Raw genomic sequence first — 25,638 nt, 5'->3', positions numbered from 1 at the left:
ATGCACCGTTTGTCTGACATTTGTAGTGCACCGTTTGCCTCCTCTTTCTTGTCCTCAGGCTTCCCCGACCGCCGCCAGCCCGCCTGGCCCGTCCTGTCCCCCGCCCGTCCCGTCCTGTCCCCCGCCTGCCCCTAGATGAGTGCCCTTACCTCCGCCGGCGCTGCTCCCGCCTGTCCGCTCGCACCACCGCTCCTCCCCTGCGCCATGTCCGCCGCTCCTCCTCCGCCGCCGGGCCTCTGCTCCTGACGTCACTGCTCCTCCCCCGCGCCATGTCCGCCGCTCCTCGGACGCCGCTCCTCCCCGTGCTCCTAACGTGACCACGCACGTCGCGGCCGGCGCTACTTTTGAGGGACTACTTTTTTTTTAATCTAACATTTTAAATAACGTTTATTTTTTTAATTTATGTAGCCTATAACCATCTACACACCCTGCCAATTTCAACGGTGTATCGGGTGTGTAGATTGGCGCAGTGGTTCCCGAGTTTACCCGCCTCAAAGCCTGAAAGTTTCTGCTTTATTATAGTAGTATAGATTATACAGCGCATTCATGTCCTTTTTTAGCTCAGGAGCACTTTTGGCTGTCTAGTGTCTATTCAGGCACCCTCACATCATGGTTCAAAGGAGTCTGTGTTGTAGGCAGGATTATTATTGTGCCCGAAGGGACACCTTCCTGCTCAAAAACAATTCTGGGAGGCATTTTCCTCTTTCTCTTTGTGCTGAAATATGCAGCAAACTTAGAAAGAGGAAAATACAAGGAGAATTAAAGCTATTTCTCCATGTTACACCTCACCTGTAGAGGCGTAACATTTTGATGCATTACCAGGTCTACCACTAACGGTAAATCAGGGAATGAGCCAAAATCCATGGGTGGATATGCAGGAACACCCACACTTCACCCATGGAATGACTCCCTGCCATAGAGTAATGCAAGGCAACGCTTTGTGCTGACAATACTCGGCCGTGCAGGGCCATGCAAAGGTGGCCTTGCTTGGCTTGATAAATCTCACTTATGTTTTGCGTTGCCCTTAGCCCCTTTGCATGGAGCAAGGGCGACTCAAAACATTGATAAATCTGGCCCTTTGTGTATTAGGTATCAACCAGGTTCTGCCAGAGACAGTCATGAATACATTTATATTTCTCATTGGTTGCCAGTACTCTTCCCTCAGAAGAAGCACTCATACAAGAAATCCGCACTATTAATTTGAAAGGCTTTATTAATTCAAAATCCCAGTGCTTTTCTCCAAACGTCATTCTTAATGAGTATGAAATAACTATTAAAGAAATATTAAAACGCTGTGAAACTGTAAATCTACATACATGAAATAGCATAAATTCACATACATGAATTAGCACTCAGGCATTCAGCAGTTACTGATTATATATATATATATATATATATATACTAGCAGCCCGTCCCGACCTTGTCCGGGAGCAATCAGGCTTCCCGGCCCCCCGCCCGCCCCGACATTGTCAAGCAGCCCAGGCCCCCACCTGCCCCGTCCCGTCCCCCGCCCACCCCGTCCCCCGCCTGCCCCGACATTGTCAAGCAGCCTGGGCCCCCTCCCACCCCGTCCCGTCCCCCGCCCGCCCCCCCGCATGCCCCGACTCCCGCCTGCCCCGACCCCCGCCTGCCCGGATTCTTATCCGCCGCTCCTCCCCCGTGCTCCTCATTTCACCGCTCCGCCGCTCCTCGCCGCTTACTGCTCCTCACGCCTGTCCGCCAGTCCTCACCGCCATTCCGCCGTTCGTCACCGCTCCTCCCCCGCGCCATGTCCACCGCTCCTCCCCCGCGCCATGTCTGCCGTTCCCCCTCGCGTTCCTGGACGCAGCTCCTCCCCGCGCTCCTGACGTCAGCACGCAGGTCGTAGCCGGCGCTACTTCGAAGGGACTACTTTTTTTTTAATGTACATTTTTTAAATAATGCATATTTTTTCAATTTATATAGCGTATGTCCATCTGCACACCCTGACAATTACAATGATGTATCGGGTGTGTGGATTGGCACTGTGGTTCCCGAGTTTACCCGCCTCAAAGGTGCAAAGGTATAATAGTGGTATAGATATAGATATAGATTCTATACAATAAAGACGTATTCATTCAACACCTCCTGTGCTGTGTTGAGGCCGGGTGTGGTAGATGGTCAGGTTCTGTGCTATGTGATGGTGGGCCAGGATCCAGAGGGTAAAGTTGTCAGGCTGCACACTGCATCCCCACAAAGTCTGTCTGGTTTTATCCTCCCTGTAACTACCTCCTTATGTGCACACGCCGTGCATTACATCTTTTTACCACGAGATGGCGCACAAGTCCTGCAGACACCTTTCAATGTGGTTGTCTTCCAGGTTTGCTTGCTGTTCCTGTGTCACAAAGCACTTCACTTCACCCTCTTGTGTGGGAGTATAAAGTGCTGTGCCGTCCTGTACGTCTACACCATGGATTAAAACATTCCTCTGCGTTCCTCAGTCACCAGTGTGCTAAAGCATTATTTCTTGTTCTTCTACCTCTGGTATTTTAAAGCACTGTCCGAAGGCAGAGCCAAGGCAGGGCCGGGGGTGCGACTCCTTGAGAGACTGGGCGCCCGGGGAGCAGCAGCACCCCAAACTCGCTCAAGATGAGTCCGGGAGGCGCTGTCTGCTGTCAGGGGTTGTGTGTGTGCATGGGGCACTACACAACGCCACCCCCCAGCAGCCCCCGACCTCTCATGTTCCTGGAATTCAGTTGGCATCATGCCCCTTACGACCCCTGGCCTGCCCTCTTTGGCCCCCAGACTCCGAGATTGCAAGGGCAGACGCAAGAACAGAAGGGAGACGGGGCTCAGATGAGCACTGTTTGCTTTGTTTTGCTTGGCCTGGACTGGAACATTGGCGCATGCATCACACACAATGGGTTTATTTTGCAGGTAGATGCAGTGCATTGAAATGTCTCTTTCTGATGATGGATTAAGAACAAACTGGGTTCATTTAGCAGCAGATTTCTTCACTCTCTCTTCTGCTGCTGAAAGCCCGATTCACCCGTGCAGCACCCGCTCTCTCCCCTCCGCCCGCCCTGGAAAGCAGAGACGAAACCAAACTCGGGCGAACAGCAGGCCGTGAAGTGCTTTGGCTTGCCTGGGACCGGGTACGGAGCCGCAAACCAGCCAACAGTCTTTGGACATTTCCAGTTTTAAAACCACTAATTCGCAGAAAAGAAACCACATAACTTGTAACCCAAGATGAACTTACTGGAAATCGGACTATATGACATGAAGCCCTAGTCAATAACCATGTCCGCACGGTCCGCTGCTCCTCACCGGTCGCTCGTCACCGCTCCTCCCCCGCGCCATGTCCTGACGTGAGCACGCAGGTCACGGCCGGCGCTACTTCTCAGGGACTATTTTTTTTTAATGTAATTATTTTTAAATATAACATATTTTTTTACTTTATATAGCCTATGTCCATCTGCACACCCTGAGGATTACAAAGATGTATCGGGTGTGTGGATTGGCGCTGTGGTTCCCGAGTTTACCCGCCTCAAAGCCTCAAAGTTCTTCCTTTATAATAGTAGTATAGATATATATATATATATATGTTTCATAACCTAACGCACCTATCAATACAGTACATCACATTAGTTTGCAAATAATAAGTAAAACATATGGGTGGACAAGTGTAAGAGATCCACCACCAACAACGCTCTTCCAAACAAAAACTTTGTTCCAAAGTTATTGCACTGTCACTCAGCACTCCCAATTAGGTCAAACTTTTTATTAGATATCTTCTTATTAAAGTGCATTAATTTTAGCTTTAGCCAACCCGTTTCGTCCACTTGAGACTTCTTCAGGGCTATAAAGCATGTACAAAAAACTTGTTTACAAGCTGCTTTGAAGGTTTTTAAAATCTCGCTAGAAGGGGGGGGGGGCAGACCCAGATGGCCGCGTGAGAGGCAGGGCGACAGCAGAGAGACCCGGGCGCCGAGTGACTCGCCTGGACAGCCCCGTGGAATTAGAGAGTGGGGCCGTCCTGCATAACTATGAGGCGCTGCATTGCGCCGTGGCGGCTCGAGGCGGACAGAGATGAACTGTGACACTGCTGGGGAGCCCGAAACACGAATTGAGGCCCCGGTGAGCACTGGATTGGTGGAGCTGGCCCCCTTGAGACTCCCGCTGCCTACCCTGCACCGCCCGTATACTTGAGAAGCCGATAATGAGAGCAAGTGGTGCGGGGGTGCCCATCATCCGCACTGCGGGAGGAACGGCTCGGGAGGCGCATTGACATGGTGCACTCTGCCCTGCCATGGTGAGGTCCGCCTGTTGGTAAGGTTGCAGGGTGGTGTGGACATTCGTATGACGCCGCGACGCGAGTGAAGCCCTCAGCGGACCCGGTCCTTCTTCTTACTGACTGTGGGTGTCAGATGAGGAGTCCAGTTGCTGTGGGGGCAGTGGAACATTTGGAATAGAGTGGCCTATCCTCGGTTGGGATTTCTGTGCCTCGAAGCTAAACAGAAGATTCAAACTACCTGCCTCGTGGGCAGTGGTGTGGGCACTAACGACTGGCACTTTGTTCCTTGTATGCTTGAATGACCGGTGGCTGTGGGGACTGCCCCACTTGCTGACCGGCTGGGAGACCCGTGTATTGACTTGCGGAGACTCCTGGGGGCATGGCGACACAGCGACTGGAATCGGTGTGTCCGGGAGATGCGCAGGGAGCCTTATGACCCTGGCTCCTGAGTGAAGTCCTCTGTCCAGTATCCGGCAGTAACGACAAAGGCATCTAGATGGAGACTAAGCTAGACACTGAAAGATCCCTGCCCAGATCTTCCAAGGGGTCCAGGAATATCCAAACCAATAATTTAGATCGCTATACCATGCCCAAAGGGTCCTCAGCGGAAATGAAGAGGGCTCAGTCGGTGGGAGGGGACGGCATAGTCACTCCCAGTGAACCAACCTTGACGGATCTCATGGCAGCCATAAATGGGGTCCAGGCGTCCCTAGGCCATAAAATGGAAGCTTTAGATAACAAACTGGACACGGTCACGATTGAGGTGGGATTGATACGGGCGGATCTCACAAAGTCGAGTGAGAAAGTGAAATCACTTGAAATCAAGACGGCCAGTTTAATCGACAATGTGGCATTGCTGCAGCAAGAGGTACAAGACCTAAAGGCCTCAAGAACCCTCACGGATCGCAAACTTGATGAATATGAGGGAAGGGCCAGGCGAAACAATATTTGCATTCTTGGGGTGCCCGAGAAATCAAAGGGCCAAACACCGGATCTGTTTGTCGAACACGTTGTCCTCAACCACCTCATGCCCAAGGGACTAAGTAACTTTTTCACAATTGAGCGCGCACACAGAGTGCCGGGAGGAAGGCCCAGGCCTGGGGCCCCCCTCGCCCGATGACTGTGAGGGTCTTGAAATTTCAAGAAAGGGATGTGATTTTGCAGGCGGCGCGAGCTGGGACCCCCTTGCGGTATGAAAATGCAACGCTCTCCTTTTTCCCAGACTTCGCTCAAATGGTGCAGAAACAATGGCAGAGTTTCCTGCCGGTGAAGAAGAAACTCAGAGACAAGGGACTGAAATATGCTATTATGTTCCCGGCCCGCCTGCGGGTGGAACTTAACGGGAAGGCCTGGTTCTTCGATAACCCTGAGGAGGCATTGGACTGGCTGGATGTTGTGCATTCGAGCGAGCCAGTGGACCGAGATCGAGGTGGAGCGGAAGAACAACAGGAATAAGCATAAAGAAGGCTGTGGGATTTAAAGTGTTATATTGTATGGTCAGGGGGTGGGGTGGCTCCACAGCCAATATCTTGACTAGACCTGGTTAATTGAAAATTACTGTGGATTGACCCGGATTCGAAGAAGTGTTTATGGAGGCTGGGGGAGGGGGCGGGGGTTTTTTGGCCCTCCTTACTTTTTCTACCTTTAGTTAGTTTGTAGATTAGTGATTGGGCGACAGGCACAATGCTAGTTGGGGATGGGCGTCAGCCATATGCAGGGGTGCAGGGAGGGGGGAGGGGGGTTGAGAGTGAAGGTTTTTTTTGGAATTGGGATTGCATTGTGTTCAGTTATATTTGCAATTCATTTTCATTTCCTTGTTGCATCTGGTGACATAGCTATGATTGTACTGTTTCCTTACCACTATAATGCCAGCTGTTAGATGGGGATCGGGGATAAATGTTCTCAGTTAGAATGTGGATGGTCTAGGCGATAAAATTAAGAGGGAGATGGTAAACCAGTTGTTTAGGAGACAATCCCCAGATGTAGTATTGCTGCAGGAGACACATCTAGTTGGTAATCGTTGCAAGGCCCTACATAAGGAGGATATAAGCTGGTGGCTCATGCCGGATTCACTACGGGGTCCAGAGGGGTGGGTATCTTAGTGATAAATTCCTTTCCCCTGGCCATCCTGGCCACATGGGCTGATCATCAAGGCAGGTATATCGGCATATAGGGGCTGTGGGAGGGGAGAACTGTTACCTTTATGTCTGTTTATGTTCCACCAGGCCTGCAAACTGACACTTTCCGAGACTTAGGTGCGATCTTCTTAACGCTGCCCGTGGGTTTACTGGTGATGGGCGGGGACTTCAATGCGGTGATAGATGGTGAGATAGACACCCAGCCCGAACTCTGAAGCCGTTCCAGAGGTGGCTTCCCGACTACCTAGAAACAACAGGGCTTTCGATGGTTGGAGGTTGAAGAACCCTAGCGGGATACACCACACGCACGCATCTGCTGCACACCACACCCTATCCAGAATAGATTATGTACTGATACCAGCGGCTCAGGCGGCAACGGTCAGAGAGGTGCGACTCTTGGGTTGGGGAACCTCTGCTCACTCATCGATCTGTCTCCGGGTGGAAGTTGGCCAACTCTACGTAGGTAGAATAGCCCCCATAAATGCATGGCACTAGACCCCGCCACCAAGAAGGAAATCGTTACGAGCACGGAAAGGTATTTTCATGATAATACAGGCTCTGTAGACTCGGCACTGATCCTGTGGGAGGCGTACAAGACGATTATTCGAGGGGAGTTTTTATCATTAGTCGCAGGGAAAAAGATGGAAAATCGGGCCAAAGTATACCGTGCGGAGGCGGAAGTGACCAAGATGGAGATTGCGGTATCTAAGGATGTGACCCGAGGGTACACACCGATTGAAACTGCTACAGGAAAATATAGGGTCCTAGCTAGGGATTCGGCCAAAACACAGCACGCAGACACTGCACGCAGACACGCAGGATATATGAACACGGTGACAAAGCAGGTAAACTGATAGCGTGGCTGGAGAGAGGGAAGTGGGTGTCGAGGCTAGTGCCAGAGTTGCAGAAAAGTGACTCGGATAGGATAACTGACCCGCAAATTATAGCGAATGAGTTGTCGGAATATTATTGTTCAGGATATACGTCCGCAAGGGTCTACACAGAGGTAGACAGTGCTGCCATGATACACAACATTCGTATGCCCGCACTGTCGGAAGATGATCGGAACTACCTAGATTCCCCTCTCACAAATGATGAAGTGGCACAGCCCATTAGAGGTGTACACTCTGGGAAGGCCACTGGCCCAAACGGAATCCCTATAGAGCTGTATAAATTGAGTGCAAATAGTCTTGCTCGGTTTCTTTGCGCCATGTTTGTAGAGAGTAAAGAGAGGGGTCAGCTTCCCTATGATCAGCGGGTAGCGAATATTGTAGTTATGCACAAAGCGGGAAAGCCCAAGGCGCACTGCTCCTCCTACAGGCCCATTTCACTACTAAATGCTGAGCCTAAAGTGCTGGCGAAGCTCCTGGCGATGAGACTAGCTAAAGTCATCACCACCCTGGTTCACCCGGACCAATCTGGCTTTATGCCGAATCGAAATACGGCCCTTAACTTACGAAGACTGCATGGGATATTAGGCGGCGCCTCGAAGATACATGAGGCGGCGGGTGCTGGTGTCATTGGAGTCTACCATGGCATTTGACAGGGTTGAGTTGCCCTACTTATTTGCAGTTTTGGGGAAGATGGGCATTGGCCCTAAGTTTATCAACTGGGTCCGTCTCTTGTATGCAGATCCCCTCGCCAGGGTTGTGGTGAACAATCGAAAATCTGCTGACTTTTCTCTGAGCAGAGGCACGAGACAGGGGTGTCCCCTGTCCCCACTTCTTTTTGCCCTGTCTCTCTAGCCATTGGCGGCATGGGTCCAATGGGACCGGTCGATTAGAGGGCTGCGTTGAACGCCAGACTGGGAGGACAAGATCTCGCTTTACGCAGACGAAATCCTGCTTTACCTCACCACTCCAAGGGAATTGCTGATTTGTTTTCTAGACGTGCTTACTATATTTGGGAGGTACTCTGGTTTCGCAATTAACTGGTCGAAATCAGTGCTTTTTATCCTTAGTGGAGACCCTCCGGTAGTCCCGAATTCCTGCCAGTTACAATTTGAACTGGTAGGATTCTGATACCTCTGCATTTATGTGACGTCAGACCCGAAATTGAGATGCGCCAATAACTTGGGCCCCCGATGGCCCGGCTTAGTAAAGATGTGGCGAGGTGGAAGGCGCTACCGCTCTCCCTCTTGGGTAGGGCGGTGCTCTTCAAGATGACGGCTCTTCCCCGATTCCTGTACGCGATCCAGAACACGATAAACCCGGTGCCATCGTCCTACTTTAGAGAAATTGAGGCCCTTCAACGGCAGCTCCTTTGGGAGGGCAAGCCGGGCATCGCCTTCTCTAAACTTTCTCCCCCTGGTATGATGGGGGGATCAGCTTGCCGGATCTGCGGAAATACTACTGGGCCCCCCAACTAGCGGTGGTGAACCACCCACTTTATGGGTCTCCCACAGACCCCAGATATGCGATGGGCCGCGGGAAGGTGCCTGGGGGTGACTTTACGAGGGCGTTATATGCCAGGGCCGGCCGATTTCCCCTCGTCAGACCATCGGCCCACGCAGTGCAGGTGTGGCATGCGGATACTCAGCACCTTAAGTGGGACGGAAAACTCACCCCTGCGACCCCACTATGGAACTCGGAGAAGCTGGGCAGCCTGTGGAAAACAAAGGGATTTGACAAATGGGATCTCATTGGGATCTCGCAGAACAAGGATATTTGGGGAAAGGACACAATTCTTACATTTGGTGCCCTCCAAGAAAAGTACCACCTACAGGAGAGTGAGCACTACCGATACATCCAAGTTAGACATGCCTTGCTTACATTTATTCCCAGAGGGGCCACACTCCCCCCTGAAAGATCGAGTGTTAGATGGTCATCTCAAGGAAAATACTATTTCGTTGATATATAAAAAAAGTATTAACAATATGGGAGACCCGATGGCAACCATTAGGGCACAATAGGGTGCCGATGGCTTGGAACTAGACAATGAGGACTGGAGGGAGGCAGTCCCTTCTCCAAAGGTGGTGGCTATTCAAATGAGACTTAGGCTTGTGCAATTAAAGATTCTCCACAGGTCGTATATCACGGGGCCCCGGCTAGTGCACATGGGTCGGGCGGAGAGTGGGGAGTGCCGGAGGGGGTGCGGGGAGCTTGGAACCTTCATGCATTTTTCTTGGCATTGTGCAGAAATACAGGAATATCGGGTTCAAATTCATGACAAGATGAGAGAGGTTCTGGGGGTGGAGATAACACTGGAGGCTCGAAGGTGTGTCTTAAATGTCTGGGAACCTACGGATTTGAGCATATGGGAGACAGTGGGCGACCCTGTCATGTATGATTGGTAAGCGTAATATTGCTCAGCTGTGGGGCACCAGCCAACCGCCCCGGGTCAAGAGGTGGATGGAAGACGTGGACTGGTGCATGTACAGGGAGAGGTCGGTCTACGTTGCTAGGGGCTGTCCCGCGAAGTGGGGGAAGATTTGGGGAGCCTGGAATAGTTATCAGGGGGATATTTGTGTTCCTACAGTTGCTCTGGATGAAGCGGTAATACATGAATCTCTGTTATCCCTAAATGTTATTCTGTATGTATTATCTTGTAGTACGGAAATGTATATATGGCAAATGTGGAAACGGCATATGTCACCTAATGCTTTTTCTTTTGGTTTTGTTAATAAAAAGATTAAACAAAAAGAAAGTTCTTTTGATGAGCTTTTGGCTAGTTTGATTCGGTTTTCAAAAAATTCTTTTTTTTGGCGTTGAATAAAAATTGTTTGTAGACCGTGAAAAAAATAAAATAATAATAATAATCTGGCTAGAAGAGGATGATCAGCAGTGGCCACTGATCTCTCATCTCTTGTTGAACTGAGTTCCTTTTGTCTGAGCTTGGTGTAACATGCAAATGTGAGACTTCCAATACTGAAGCATTGAATCCAGATTCAAAGATTGGAGGAAATAATAAAAAAGACAAACCAGGGCCAAAATTCAAAGAAGGCAGATTTACAGAAGGGGCTGGTTGCATCAGAACTGTCAGTGAATATGCAGAAGATGCAAACACAAATGTGAAGTCTTCGATCGTACTTGCAAATAAGGCATTAGAATCAGTAATGTACTGGTGGTGTGGAAGCATCAACAGGAAGTACATGGGCCACAGAGCGAAATCAGTTTAAGAACAGAGATAATGTAGCTCTAGCTTACAGTTGTGGCACATGTGACAGCATCAACAGTGAACTATATGAATCAGAGTTGATGATAAGCAACTGCAGAGCACCACAATATGAACAATGCAGCACCACTGGTTGAATCAGCTGTCAATGATCCACAGAAAACAAAATGTATTGGTCCTAATTAATCTTTCAGACAATAGTGTGATAACAATTGGGTACTAGAAGAGCAATCTTACTACAGGTAGTAAAAGCTTTTGAAAGCTCAAGGTCCAGTGGTCACTCAGGCAGGACAACAAATCTACTCCCAAGGAGAAAGCTGTAGCATGACAACAGTGTTGCTCAGATGGTTACAGAATATTCAACCTCATTGCCTCAGAAGTATAATGAATAGAATTGTACCTACAATAATAAAGGTTGTTGAAACACCACTGTTTGAAAACAGCAACCCCAAAAATGCAAGTATAGTTCCAAGTACAGTCTTAAAGCAAGTCAGCAGTGCTTGCATTGCAAGCATGAAACACACCACTAAACTGCAGTGGTGGCTTATTAAAAGGGATGTTGGGGCTCCGATTATTCCCTATTTTCTCCCTCTGAAATCTAAAAGTTTGTTTGCAGCAGTGTTAGCCACTATTATGCTTTCACTCTGACTTTCACTCTGTGAAAAGGGTCATGCAGATTTTTGGTGCTTCTCTCTGGTACATTCCCTCGGTCTCGTGTGCCCCTCCCCCTGTTGCAAAGCTTTTCTGATGTCAGCCTGGACCCTTTGTGGCCTGCGACCCTGTTGGGACACACCCACCTGCGACACACAACATGCTTACAGATTGAACACAGCCCAGGCGCATTAGGCTTCAGCCCAAGGCTGTGAATCAGTTAGTGAGGATGTACCTTTCACAACTTGACAGTGAGTGGTGTGGGATCCTCAAACCTTGCTGGCCATGCTTCACCCTGTGATAAGCCGAGCATGGGGTGGGGCTCCCAAAGCGCCCTGGAGCAGTTTGAGTACCTCTGCTGCTCGAGCTCCAGACTGCTGTCACTTCTTGCCAGGTTAATTAGGGGCATGGATCCAGGCCAGAACAACCTGCCAATGCAGTTTCACTGCCCAAGAAATACCTTTTAGAGGTTCAAGTGCAGTAAGATAAAGGGGAGGAGTCGTCAGTGCACATTAATACAAATCAGGTTAAGAGGGTGTCAGTACACATTACTGAACAGATTTGGGGAGTGATCCACACTGCTCACAGAAACATGGAATAGGAGGTTCCATCTTCATTGGCACACAAAAAGGCAGATTAAGACATTGAATTCCTGCTACAGCCTGAGATTTTGATTTACAGTGGGGTCTGTGCAAAGGCTCCAACAGTGACCTCAGGCCTGAAAGGGAGGGACAAAGCAGCACCCACAGTAAAGAGTAAGTCATGTTTTTGCAGAAATATTATCACTGGAGAGAATTTACTCACACATAATTGCTTGAAATACCAAAGTCTGCCTGGAATTTGTTCTTAATTACAGTCAAGACTATCTGCATACATTTTATGGTATTTACAAAATTTTCCCCGCTGCCTGTATGCTGGTGCAGTAGGCCTCTGGGCGGGATTCTAAGCCGCTGGCATTCTGTCACTTTGAGGTGGATGCAGGATGACAGCATAGGCAGGACTACAGTGTTATTACCAAGATGTGTTTAGCTGCAATCTCAGCTGTCTCTGCCAGAGTAAAAAAAACTGGAGACCAACATCTGACTGAGGTCTTTCTTTCTAAAAGAGCTGGGAGGTTGTCTCTGGCAGGAAGAGTGCTACACAGAGGTTTTACCTTCTAACAGAATTGGAGACACAGAGGCAAAGGCCTTGTTCTCTAAAAGCATGGAAGACCATCTCTGACTGAAGTATTGAACCCCAACAAGGTGGGAAGCAGAGGTTTACACTTTTAACAACCCTAAGGCCTTTTCTGATACAGTCTTACTGTTGACATAAGATGATGTTCAGCACATACTTCACATACATTAAGAGGTGCCTTGGTACACAATTTTGTTTACTGAACACCCTCATGTGTCAGGAGGGCTCTCGATGTGAGTACCGTCATGTTCTAAGAGGTCTCTTGGTGTGAGTAACGTCATGTTCCAGGAGGACACTCTGTTTGAGAAATATCATGGTCCAAGAGGCCTCTCGGTGTAAGTAACATCATGTTCCAAGAGGGCTTTCGGTGCTGCAATCTGGCAAATCACACTTCAACAGGAAGCACCAGGCCTGATTGGCCAGAGACAAGTTTAATATTCCCTATCCCCTCCGGTAAATGTGTAAAAACTAGAACTAAGAAAATGTCTGAAAATGCAGTGCTCTGGCACAACTCTGCAGGTTACAGGATCAAATCCCAGTTGAGTTAACCCAGTTATTTATCCTTTCAAGGCCAATAAACTGAGGAACACTGAGAAATTAACTAGCATCACCTGCTGGTTACATTGTTAAGATTGCTGAAAGAGGGTGGCATGAAGAGATATAAAAGAGGTAGATCAGAATAGCATATTGTCCACTTACAGCATGGGCATCATATGCAGGCATCTTACACTACCACCATCTCCAGAGGAAACACCAGCTAATTGTATTACAAGTTGAGGGAGTGCAGAGGACTGCAGGAAATGCCATCTCTTTCCACACCCTTTAACCACGGGGTAAAGATTTGCGAGGTACACTCAGAGCATTGCTATTGCTCCTTGGGCTGGGAGTGGACAGTAATGAGGCCAAAGACACTTCGGTTCTAGCATGAAAAGGACTGGTATTGATTCTTCCCTTCACATAGCAATAGGGCATGATTTACTCATGTGTGCTGGGAACAATTCAATGCAATCTCAAGACTTGGGGGCACATGGATAATACATGGCATTGAGGCCTGACTTTGGCTCAGGCACTCAAAGGAATGTCACCTGCCTGGCCAGAGGATAGTCTTATCCCCTTCGATGTTCTGATACCAGTGCCTGTTCTTTTAATTTACCTGAGCACACAGATCTGGACAGCATAGAGCACGTCCAACTTGGAAAGGCCCAATTGTTAGGCCTATTCCATTCACAAGTCCCTGCTCCCGGGATGATACAACCCTCCAGAGAAAAGCCAGATGCAGGCTGCTTAATATATAACAGATGGAACAGACAAAGTTGGAAAGATAGAATAGGACCCCCTGGGATTCAAAAATGTATCCGTCTAGGTACAAAACTTAACCATAAAAATGTATGATGAACATTATAATAACATAATAATTAAGAGGCTACCATTGAGAAAGCTTAGTTAATTGAAGATATAATGCAAGCTCTTTTTTAAGGATTTTATAGATTTTCTAGGAAATATAATTTTTCATAAATAACCTTCATTGAATAAACAACAAGCAAGAATGTGTATCCAAAAATGGAAACATGAAAAAATTGGTAAGTAGAGAATCTAATAATAATAAGTGAGGTTTAAAGGTATGAAATGATGGAGTTTGCATAGTATTATAACGGGCACAAATGATATTTAAAAAGAAAGTAAGATGTAACCATTGCAAATCATTTTTACGTGATAGGATGGATTCTTCGTAAATTCTATCCAGCCAATGGTGGGGACAGACTGCATACCAACAGGCTTTATTAGATATGTTAGATGTACGCTTCCAAATAATGATAATCTGTTGAAAAGCAATGTCAATTGAAAGTCCCAATAATTTATTATTGAAAAAAGTTGAGTGCCAATCCTTGTCAAGGCTACCATGGAAAAGAGAAGCAAAAGTAAAGGGAATGGAAGTTTGGAAATATCAATTAATTTGTTACCAAACCTTATGCCAAATCAGTAAAGTGTTAGGACAAAAAAAAATATGTGTTTGAGATTGCAGTCTGGAAAGGGAATGGACAAACATTTGGAATCATCTGGAATAAAAAAAATGAGACATGGATTGCGTTATAATAAATTCTCTCCTAAACAAAAAATAAAGTATGAGTAAGTGTAGCCATTTTAAACCTTTTTGTGAATTTTAAGCCATACCTTGTTACAGCGAAAAGTTGGTCAAGTATGGCCTAAGTCAGTTTCCCACAAAGGTTCCAATGACCAAGTAGGTCTCAGGCTTGGGAAAGCATTTAACAATTTGTAGATGAGAAAGGCTTTGGGTCAACCAGACACGATATGAATGAGAAAATTAATAAAAGTAGTCTCAGGAGAATTATCAGGCAAAGTTACCAGAATGTCTAATAGTGTGTTCAATGAAATGGAATGTTTAAATTGAAAGGATTTAGGGCACTTAAAGTTTGATTGGAATTGGGGAAAGAGAGCAGAATTTCACCTTCAATGAAATCACCGACCCAACTAATTCCCTTACTTTCCATGCTTTCCAAAAAAAGGGTCTATTATTAATCATAATTACCTTATTATACTATATGGGTAGCTGGAAAAAGGTCAAATGATTCAACAAATTAGATGGAGAATGGGGCTGGAGTATTTGACACAAATGTTGGAAAATGGGAAGTTAAATGTTGGGGGTGACATGATTGAGCCAGATATTCTTGAAAAGAAAAAGGAGGGATAAAAAAAATTCTATAGATAACCAAAGTGGTAAGAAAGGGGAAGAGTTATTGGTTAACCAATAAGAAGCCTGGCAAAGTGAGAAAGCCACATGATACTGTTGAAAATCAGGGAAGATCTTCCCACTATTACATTTACTGTGCCTGAGTTTAGACAGAGAAATATGAGATTTATTTTTATTCCATAAAAAACTTGGATAAAAGTGAGTTATTTAAAAACAAATGTGCGGGGAATATGTACTGGTATAATGGATATAGTATAAAGAATAATGGAGGTAATTGTTATCTTGATATATACAATACCACCAACATAAGAAAAGCAGGTTACATTTGGATAGAAGAGAGTCAATTTTAAGAAGAATGCCCGAAAAGTTAAGGGAGACAGAAGAAGTGATGGAATTGGTAAACAAAAATCCCAAATATATGATTTTGAAAGGAGCCTTGGTGAAATCCGAAGAGGCAAATAATGGTTTGACACAGTACTTATTTAATGGTAGAACTTCAGTTTTATCAAGTTTGGTTTTGTAACTGGAGACATTTGAAAAAAAAAGAGAATTTCTTGAGAAAGAAGTGGTAGAGAGGTTTCAGAGTTCGAAATAAAATGAATAATATTGTCAGCAGATGCAGCTAATTATAAATGATGAGACTTATACTGGGTTTGTCAAACATTTGAAAAAAATGGTTCTAATGCAAATATATAATAGAGGATATAGGGAACAACTTGTCGGATGCCTCTTTGGAGTGTGAAGTTTGAATAATTTAAGCCATTAACCATAACAGAGGGTCTGGGAAAATCGCATAATGCGGATAAGAGTGAAAGAATTTTATATCAAAATCCATACCATTGTAAAACGTTAAATATAAACAACCAATTAAATATGTCGAAGGTTTCTTCTTTGATGTTAATGGCAGTAAGGGGATAATTGAAATTAGAGGCTTTATATAAGACTGTAAAAAACCGTTGAGTATTGTCAGAACCCATTTGACCTCTAATAAATCCAGCCTCTTCTGGGCTAAGTAACTTGGGTAAAAAATGTTAGCAAAAATTGTATAGTCATCATTGATCAGAGAAATAGGGCAATCATTTTTACAAGAAGTGGGATCTTTCCCCTCTTTCGGAATAAGGCAGATAACTGCTTCTAGAAAGGTACCTTTGGGTGAATTAGATTAAATGAATTAGGGTAGTAGTACAGTAGCAAAGTGAAAGTAAAATTCTCTAATAAAACCATCAGGTCCAGGTGTATTACCTTTCTTTAAGAGATAAAGAGCAGGTGTTAATTCAGAAAGGGAAATATCTTGTTCCAAACTGGATAAACCAGGCATAGAAGTAGCTGATTTGTCAAGAGTCGGAAGAAAAAAATCAATATCAGAGTCTGTAGGATGGTGTTCTGGAGCATAAAGTGTTTTATAAAATGTTGTAAATTCATGAAGAATATCACAATCTTTAAAGATCTGTGTGCTGATGAAGGAATGTAAAGAGTCCACTTTTGCATAATCATTTTGGATTTTGAGATACCTGAATAGAAGCTTACTCAAATGATTTTGCCCCTTATAATGTGGAGTCTACTCTTCAGTAAAACTGAAGAAGCATCCACAGAAGAGAGTTTCCAGAGGTGTTAATAATACCTCTTGATTTAGATTAAGTAGAGAGTTTGCAACCAAGTCTATGAGCACTTTCAATATTGAGGTTGGTTGAGTGAGAAAGATTAATAATCTGTGGCAAGAAAGTGGTGAAGAAGAAGACCAGATCTTTGCCCTCAAAATCTTCAAGAAGCCCATAAATGCAAAGTTTATTGCACCTCTTTTTTGTTTTCAAGCTCTTCAGCATGTTATTTCAGTGAGGTAATCTCTCTTTGTGTGACCGCAATCTTGAAAGATTGTCTTGAAAATCACTGATCCATTGTTGGGCTTCCGTAATTTGAAATTCCATGGAAGTCCTTTTTTATCTAATTTCTGTATACTGATATTAGTTTCCTCCACAAATGGATGCAAAGCCCGTATTTCCTCTTGGAGAATTTCAAAGCATATGGAGGAAGATACTTAATCAGGAGAGGGAAGATATTATTTAAGGCATTTAGTAGGGTCAGCCTTCTGAGCTTTGACTGCAGAATTATTTTAGGCGTGACCGTAAGCATATTTTCCAAATAGGCAGATTTTGCGATTGGTGTAATAATTTGCGGCGTAGTACAACTAAATGATGAGCAACAGATAGATTAGGAGAGAGCTTCAACTTCCCCAGGATCCCCACACAGAAATGAATAACATTAAAGAGGAAACAAAAATATGGTTATAGAGAGTTACATCACCATAGGTATTGAAACCTATAAATAGAGAGTATGATCAGAATATGAAGGCTCGAATGGTTAATGACATAATAGCAGCAAGAGGTGTAATAAAAAGTACACATTCTGGGATTTAGTATCAAAACAGCCATGATATCATGGTAAGGGAAGGAAGGCTGAAGAAGTGTGGCTTAAAAAATCAGTCAAAAGTATCAACTAGCCATTACCAGGAGCTTGGAATCATCCCCATGCGCATAATTTGACGTTTATCTTGTCTATCAGTTCCCTATGCTTGATTCAGTGGCTTTCCTCACTATTGTTTTTGCCCTGGCCTTAGAGATTGGTTTCTTTATCACCCTTTTTGATAGGTTGAATTGTATACTTCCACTGTTGACATGTGGAAACTCATTTGTCATTGGTTTCTTTTAGCACACTGTGGGAGTGCATGGCTCTGCCCTCTCTCTGAACCACCTACTGCCGCTACCAACCCTTCTGCTCATTTGTTGCAACCATGCAACTCTACACTGCAACTTTATAGTTCTCTATTTCTTTTACATTTTACTAGGATCTAGCATCTGCACACTGCTACCAGGTCAGCTATTTCAGTGCCATGCTTTATAATATATATATATATATATTTTTTTTTTTTAATTCTGTGAGGGCCCAGCATCTACTGCCAATTTTGTTTTTATTTTCAATTTACCATTCTAAGCTAGCTGTCCACCACTTTAGGACTGTAAATTAACCTTTTAAAACATTCCAAACTAGCTTTAGTCTGTTATTACACATGCATTGGAGCCCCTCTTGGAACGTGTTTTCTTTATGGGAAAAAACTCTCCAATAAACTGTTCATGTGTGTGCATGCATCATAATAGACTGACAGCTTTCTTGGACTGTTTATTTAAGAAAAACGATCTCAAGTAACAATGTACTTGGATGCACTTGTGCACTGATGCCGTAGTATTCATTTCAGATAATATTTTGGTTTTGCCAGTGGAAAGGATCATTGACAAAGCCAGTAGCTCAGCACTTGCATTTTAATGGGAATACTTACAAGCTTTGCAAATGCTTTTTATGTTTTTGTCTTGTAAAGGATACACACACAATTCATTAAAACTCACACAATCCATATGTCTCTGTGGTTTTATTAAGGGACCCCTGATTAACCTCACACTATTGACCCTCCCCAACTGTCAGACAAGTCTCTAATATTATTTTTGAGGTTTTGTAATTCTCATAAAACTGGAATGGTCATTTTTAGGCCATCTCAAACAAATGCTCTATGCGACTAAAAGCCCCCACTACCCTGCAGAATATAACGGGGGCTGGAGCAACGTGATATGATGCAGATCAGAGCAGCTCTAGGGGCGGCTGGTTTATGAACACAATTGACTGAAATCATTCTTTTTGATCAGTATTGTCAAGACCTGTATGTATGACTTCACATCCGGTAGAGTAGATTTTGCGTTAGCCTAAAATCAAGGGAGTTCTTTTAACAATATATTCTGATTATCATTCTCATAGTCTGCTTTTTTATTGTCTCACTCTTGTCTGAAGAGGTTCTGGATGCTTGGGACCACAGAGGAGCATTGTGGGATGTTCCCCAAGCTAGGTGGGACATGTTCTCTCCATCTCAATGGGGACAAATGCGATGCAGGTCAAAATTCTGGGCTCTCGCTCCTGGTCCTACTGACTGCCCCCTATAATTCATTGCAGGGAACCACTGTTTTACCAAACATTTCCTCAGTCCTGTATGACCCTGAATGCTGGGAGACACCAAAGCAGTTTAACCCGCGCCACTTCCTGGACCAAGAAGGAAAGTTCATCAACAGGGATGCGTTCTTACCCTTCTCTGCAGGTAATACATTTTCTATAATTTCTGTGGGATTATAACTTTGCAGCAACAACATCCACATACAATTAAAGACACATCTTTTTGGGTAACCCACAAATCATCTTAGGCACTGCTCCGTTGTTATGTTTTCCACCTACCAGGCATTATTTTTCCATTCATATATTTTACACTAGAGTGAGTAGATACTTATGAAGTACTGCATCCGGTTCAATAATTGACAAAATTAGATTTTTCGTATTATATTGTGAAGAAATGTAAGCCCTTATCTGCTACCAGCATAGCATTTTTTAGGGCAATGCCTAAAAGCAGTGCTTAATTTGATCCAGTGTTTTCCAGGGCTCAACACCAGCACTTAATTTAATCATCAAAACCAGTGCTTTTCAAGAGCACCAATTAAAGACACATTCATTTACTGGGAGATTAAGTGATTTGCCCAGAATCACAGGGTGTTGAGCCGACACCGAGACTCGAACCTGGTCCCCCAGCTTAGAAGTCAGCAGCTCTGGCCACTACGCTGCATCCTGTCCCCACTTTCGTAGTTAGGAGTTGGTTCTGTTTTAAGCGCTGCTAACAGTAAAAATGGGCTGGTGTAAGCTACCTCCTGACAAGAGCCCCAGCACTTATTTTGTTTTACAAATTAACCATTCCCTAAAAGATGTTTGGTGCATTAGAAAATCTAAAAGGTGGTAACCAATAGTTCTGAATGGTATGAACTATGGTGGCCTTGACTTGTGAATGGTACCAGACTACAACATTTGAGACGTTCAGTAGGGGTATAGTTATTGTCAATGGCATCCATATTATTCAATTATTTGAAATCTGTCTGTTTTCCAATGGCCATTTTGAACAAGTAGTTTGGAAGCCTTAGTGTTGATTTCCATTAAAAAGAGGGTTTTACGTGGGGGTTTGGGTATAGAGGAAGAATGGCGCTCTTAACTGATAGCGGTGAAGTTGGAAACATATACAGAATAAACACGGTGCTACTAGGTCAGGGGAGACCCAAAGGACCCCAACGAGTGGGACGGGGCCACCCTGTAAATTTCACAACAAGTCCTGTGCACACGTTAGGTTAGTCTTTAAAATGTCTATCACCAATGTTCATATATTCGAGCAAGAATGATGACAGGGTCGACACCAGTGGATTTCCATTACTGTAGAATCATGACGGAAGAGCACATAGGTTGGTGATGCTAGGTCCTTCGGTTGGAAGAGGTAACACCAATGCACTTCCCCAATTAGCGGAGAGGGTATACCCCATTAAATGTTGTACCTGTGAGGCCTTTTCTTAGGACCCCAGGGCCCTCAGGCTACTTGGCATTAATTGTGACTAATAATGGGGTATATTATCAAGGGGTTTATCTCCGCTTTTTTGGCTTTAAAAGCCAAGAAAGCGGAGATAAAATTATCTCCCTATTACCAAGCTGTCGCTAACACCAGTTAGTGACAGCTAATAGGAGATAGCGACCATCTTGGGCCCCGCTTTGCATGTCAGTGATATTTATCACTAATGACATGCAAAGTGGGCGTGCCAAGATGTTAGCGACTGGAAACAGTCGCTAACATCGCTATCTCCTATTACCAACTTTTGGAGATATTCGCGCTAAGCGCGAATATCTCCAAAAGCTAACACCTGCCCTGAGCAGTTCTTCACCATGTTATCCAATGGGAGGTGGATAACATGGCTAAGAGCATTTGCTCGATAATGCATGAATATCGCTGACTTTTCAGCGATATTCATGCATTGCGGCCGTTTTTTATCGCATTTGCGATAAACCTTGATAATAGCAAGGTTTATCTGCGATAAAAATCGCCGATGTGCGGCGATAATTTTTGTCTCTAAACAAGTTAGAGACAAAAATTATCGCTAGTTGTTGGTAATATACCCCAATGTTTTTTACCTTGGAGTCAGGCTATGTTGACCAATCTATCCCTTCAAGCTTTTATCTGCACGTATATTGAGGAACTCGCCCAATGCTTAGCTACTAAGCCAAAAAGGATGCTCAAAGATTCCGAATAGACCCACCAACCAAATTTTCTAGGTGGGTAAATTTTTCTTAGGGGTGCCAGTATACATTCAAGTGGGGGTGACATGGTGTCTGGTAACTAGTGCTCATGGGGTGATGCACTCTAAGCCTAACCCCACCCATCCCTGAACCCTTGAAAACTCTAACCACTTCTAAACCCGACACAACCCTGATCCCTAGAAACGTCACACCCCTCGTAAACTCTACCCATCTCTGAACCCTCAAAACCCCTCAACTCCCCTATTTTTTAACCCAAAAACCTTTTCTGCCCATAAGCTCCACACATCCCTGACCCTTAAAACCTATTACCACCTCTAAACTCCACCCATACCTGACCTCAAATCCCAACACTACCCATCGCTGAACGCAAAACCATCTTCACTGCTGCTAAACTCTACCCAAGAATAATGTAATTTTCGATTTTCCCTTCAAATGATCTTTCCTTTAAAATGTTTCCTTTACTTTTCATTGTATTTACTTAAAACTGGTTTTCCATGATTTGGGTTTGTCCAATATGGTTTTTCAATTTTTTGTTTCCAATAATTTGCGCATATCACGTCTAGACATGGGCATGCATATGTGAGTGTGACAAATGTGCTCTACTATGTGACACCAAGTACTAAATTTAAAAAAAATATATAAGTATCTGGGCCCTCATCAGGGGACCACTGCAGCTTGCATCACTCTTTAACCCAGCCAGCGTTGCCAATGACAGTAAAAACATATCTGCTAACACCATGCTCCTACACATGTGACACTTCAAACAATTTCAGGCGCCTAAAGCTATAAGAATGTCCTGGGTAGCATGTATTAGTAATTTTGTATGCATATTGAAAAAATAAACAACTGTTGGTGTGCTTATCTCTAAATAAGACAAACAGCCCCATCATGTGGCAGACTGTCATAAGTGCCGGTGTTGGTAAAGAGAGGTAAGGGGTGGAGGTAAAGGGAGGTAAGGGGTATTTAGGGTTCAGAGGTAGGTAGAAGAAAAGGGTGTTCCAGTGTAAGGATTCAGTGGTCGGTTGAAGTAAAAGGAAGTAAGGCTTTGATAGGGTTCAGGAAGGGGTAGAGGTTATGATGGTTAGGGTTTTTAGAGTCGAAGGGTGGCCAGAGGTAAAGGGATGTAAGCAGTAGCGGCCCATGCAGTTAAGTGCGGTGGGGCGGGGGTGAAAGTGACAAACAACAGGATAAGGAATGTAGGGTGTTATCCCGAAGCCGGTCCCAGGAGGCTTGTTTCTGGTCCAGGGAAGACCTGTCTTAGAGTTCGGGCTGGACTGTTCCCATGAGGCACAGGGTCAAAACTGATTTGCATATGGCTGGGTCTAAACTGGGGTGGTGAAATGAGCTAAAGAATAATGATGAATTCAACCCAGATCTATGACTGGGGCTGATGAGGGGTGTTATATGAAAACCGGTTCCGGGATGCTTGTTTTTGGTCCAGGGAAGACCTGGCTTAGCAGTTCGGGCTGGACTCCTCCCATGAGGAACAGGGTCAAGACTGATTTGCATATGGCTCAGTCTGAATTGGGGTGGCGAAATGAGCTAAAGAATGATGATGGATTCATCCCAGATCTGTGACTGGTGGTGAGTGTCTGAAAAGTTTCGGTGCTCCTTCCATCATCTCCTTGTGTTTGTTTTGTTCGTCTAATGCCCAGACGTGGGTCCCTTGCTCTCTTTGCCACTGGATTCAAGCTAGCCTGGCTGATGAGGTGTGTTAACCTGAAACTGGTCCCAGGATGCTGAACTGAGGTGTCGAAGTAAGCTAAAGAACGATGATGAATTCAACCCGGGGGTGAGTGTCTGAAAAGTTTCAGCGCTCCTTGTTGTTGTTTTAATGGCTCGTAACCACCCCTCGACCATACAACACCATATCCTAGTTTTATATACAATTTAAACACTGGGGATTTTATAGATTTCCTTCAATTTAAAATAAGGTTTTTTTTTCTCCAAAAATAAAATACACACACACATCTAAATATAAATATATATTCCAATAAAAATGAGGTATATACACATGCATATTAATGTGTGTCGCACACAGACACACACACACCCAGACTCACACACACACACATATAAAACATTGAAAATAGGTGTACAGAAACATACAACTATGTATTTTTACACACGCACACACTTATAGGATATAAGTTGTTGCAATGAGTAATGCCTTGTAAAATTGTAAAATGCCATCTTGTAAAGCATCACGTTGTCAATGACAGCGTGTCATTAAAATCTGTGGTAGAAGCATGCCTTGTAAACATCATGCGTTAATATCTCATATTCGCCAGTACAGGTAAGTTGTTACCCTTCGGTGTAGGGCAGTGAACCACCAGACCTATTTCTATTAAAGACAACGTGAATAGAAATCGGATGTGCTAAACAAAGTCCTGTCAGCTAAGGCTGTAGGTGACCTAGTGAACGATGACATGAGAGCAGTGACTCGGGCATTGTATGTTAAAAAGTAGATGAAAAATGGAAATTGGAAGAGGAGTGGAAGGGGCATGGAGATTTCACATTGTCTAAGGCAAAATGGAAATTGGAAGAGAAGTAGAAGGGGCATGGAGATTTCACATTGTCTAAGGCAAAATGGAAATTGGAAGAGAAGTAGAAGGGGCATGAAGATTTCAAATTGTCTAAGGCAAAATGGAAATTGGAAGAGAAGTAGAAGGGGCATGGAGATATCACATTGTCTAAGGCAAAAATTCCATATCAGTGAGCATCTGTCATGGAAGTTCCCACCAGGATCCTTTCAAGAATGAAAAATTGTTCATGATTGCTTTTGTCAAATTCACTAATAAGCATTTATTGTCTTTCTCTACCTGCAAAATGTTGCTTATCCTGCGTACTTAATCAATCTTATCGTCACTGTCTCTGTAAAGTTTTATAAAAGCCATCCCTCTGTCCCCCTTCTCTCTCTGACAGGACACCGCATGTGTTTGGGGGAGCAGTTGGCCAGAATTGAGCTCTTCATCTTCTTCACCAACCTCCTCCGGGCATTCACACTCCGGCTTCCTGAAGGGGTGAAGGAAGTGAGACTTGACTTTATTTTATTGGCCACTTTGCAGCCTCATCCGTATAAGATCTGTGCCATTCCACGCAAGACGAAGAAAATGCCAAGTGACCTATGATACCTTAACTCTCAATGATGACTTTTGAAAACGGGTCAATGCTCATCACCACTAATAGACTCTTCCACCCAGGCACTCATAAGATTCCTATCAATAATTTCAACATACGTTTCATGGAAAACATTCAAATTAGTGTGCAATAGGGAGATATTTTTAGAGGGCTAGTTTGTAAAAAAAAAAATGAGCCAGCAGCTTTTGTTACTGCTACTCTGTGGCATGTTCAATTGTTTTTAGATAGTCAATTGATATTTTAGTAGGTTGTACTTATAGAACAAGATTATGTAGTCAGACGGGTGCAGCTTGTGCTGCCTCTGCCTCCCGTCATCAATTAGGAAAGCCACTGCTTTGTTGTGCATGCGTAAGATGCAAGGCATCGCACGCATGCAAGACAAAGAGTGCGAACCAAGCCACGAATCACGACGCAAACAAGCATTGAAAATGCAATAGGACTTGGATTTACCCGAGCCCTATTGCATTTTAAATGGAATAGCGACCACGAATGAAGGCACGAACAGGAGGGGGTGAGGGGGAGGTTGTGACACACGAAGTTACAGACTGCGGGAGGGAGCGGGGAGAGGGAGGGAAAGTAAATGTTTTTGTAAGTAAAGGGGCTGATAGCCTCGGATGTGCAAAAATGACGCCAGGGCAGTCAGGAGGCGGGACAAAAATGCCGAACACCAATCAAAATGCTGAAGTTTTGATTGTAGCTAATCAAAGTTATGCTCGGAAAGTGGGCGGAACTTGCCTCGCTATACTGGATACAGCATCTCTCGTCGAGACAGCGCATGCGCTGCCTAGGCGAAACCTAAAAAAGGAAAGCCAGCCAGATCAGACATTTTTATTGAGAAACAAAACAAGAAATAAATAAGGTCCACAAAGTGCTTATTTGAAAGAATATGCAGTGAGAATAACCTTTCTGTTTCTAACTGATCCATGAAGCCTATACTTGAAAAGATATGCAAGTCAAAACTGAAATATAAAACACTGGGACTGATTTAATATTTGGCGTCCGGGCCGGCTTCCACTAGGGTGATGGAGTAAATTACTCCGTCGCCCTGGTGGAGGTCCTGAATGCCAAATTTAAAAATGTCCATGGGGCTGGCGAGCATTTCAAACATTGACAGGAAGCTCCTGCCATTGTTTTGTAACTTTTTCCATACAGCTCTGTCAAGGATGATTGTGCCTTATAGCAAAGTCAAAATGTTTTTTATTTTCAAAAACAAAACTCCAAACCGGGATTTAGTATTTGGAAAAACAAAAACCAAAGACCCCCACACGGTGGTAGGTGTCTCCCATGGTGTGGGGATCCTA

General features: G+C 44.6%; 1 protein-coding gene across 2 annotated transcripts in view; it reads left to right on the top strand.

Annotated features, from left to right (window-relative positions):
* LOC144791898 (cytochrome P450 2J2-like) overlaps window positions 1-24,829 on the top strand; it is a 203,004-nt gene extending 178,175 nt beyond the window's left edge. For both annotated transcript variants that reach the window (XM_078666693.1, XM_078666692.1), the window contains 2 exons: window positions 19,034-19,175; window positions 24,122-24,829. In XM_078666693.1, the coding sequence (XP_078522819.1) occupies window positions 19,034-19,175; window positions 24,122-24,327 (348 nt within the window). In that variant the 3' untranslated portion in view covers window positions 24,328-24,829. The remainder of the gene's footprint in view (window positions 1-19,033; window positions 19,176-24,121) is intronic.
* The last annotated feature ends 809 nt before the right edge of the window (window positions 24,830-25,638 follow it).

The sequence above is a fragment of the Lissotriton helveticus genome, chromosome 11, assembly GCF_964261635.1.
Source record: "Lissotriton helveticus chromosome 11, aLisHel1.1, whole genome shotgun sequence".
NCBI lineage: Eukaryota > Metazoa > Chordata > Amphibia > Caudata > Salamandridae > Lissotriton > Lissotriton helveticus.
This window is presented reverse-complemented; position numbering and strand designations above follow the sequence as displayed.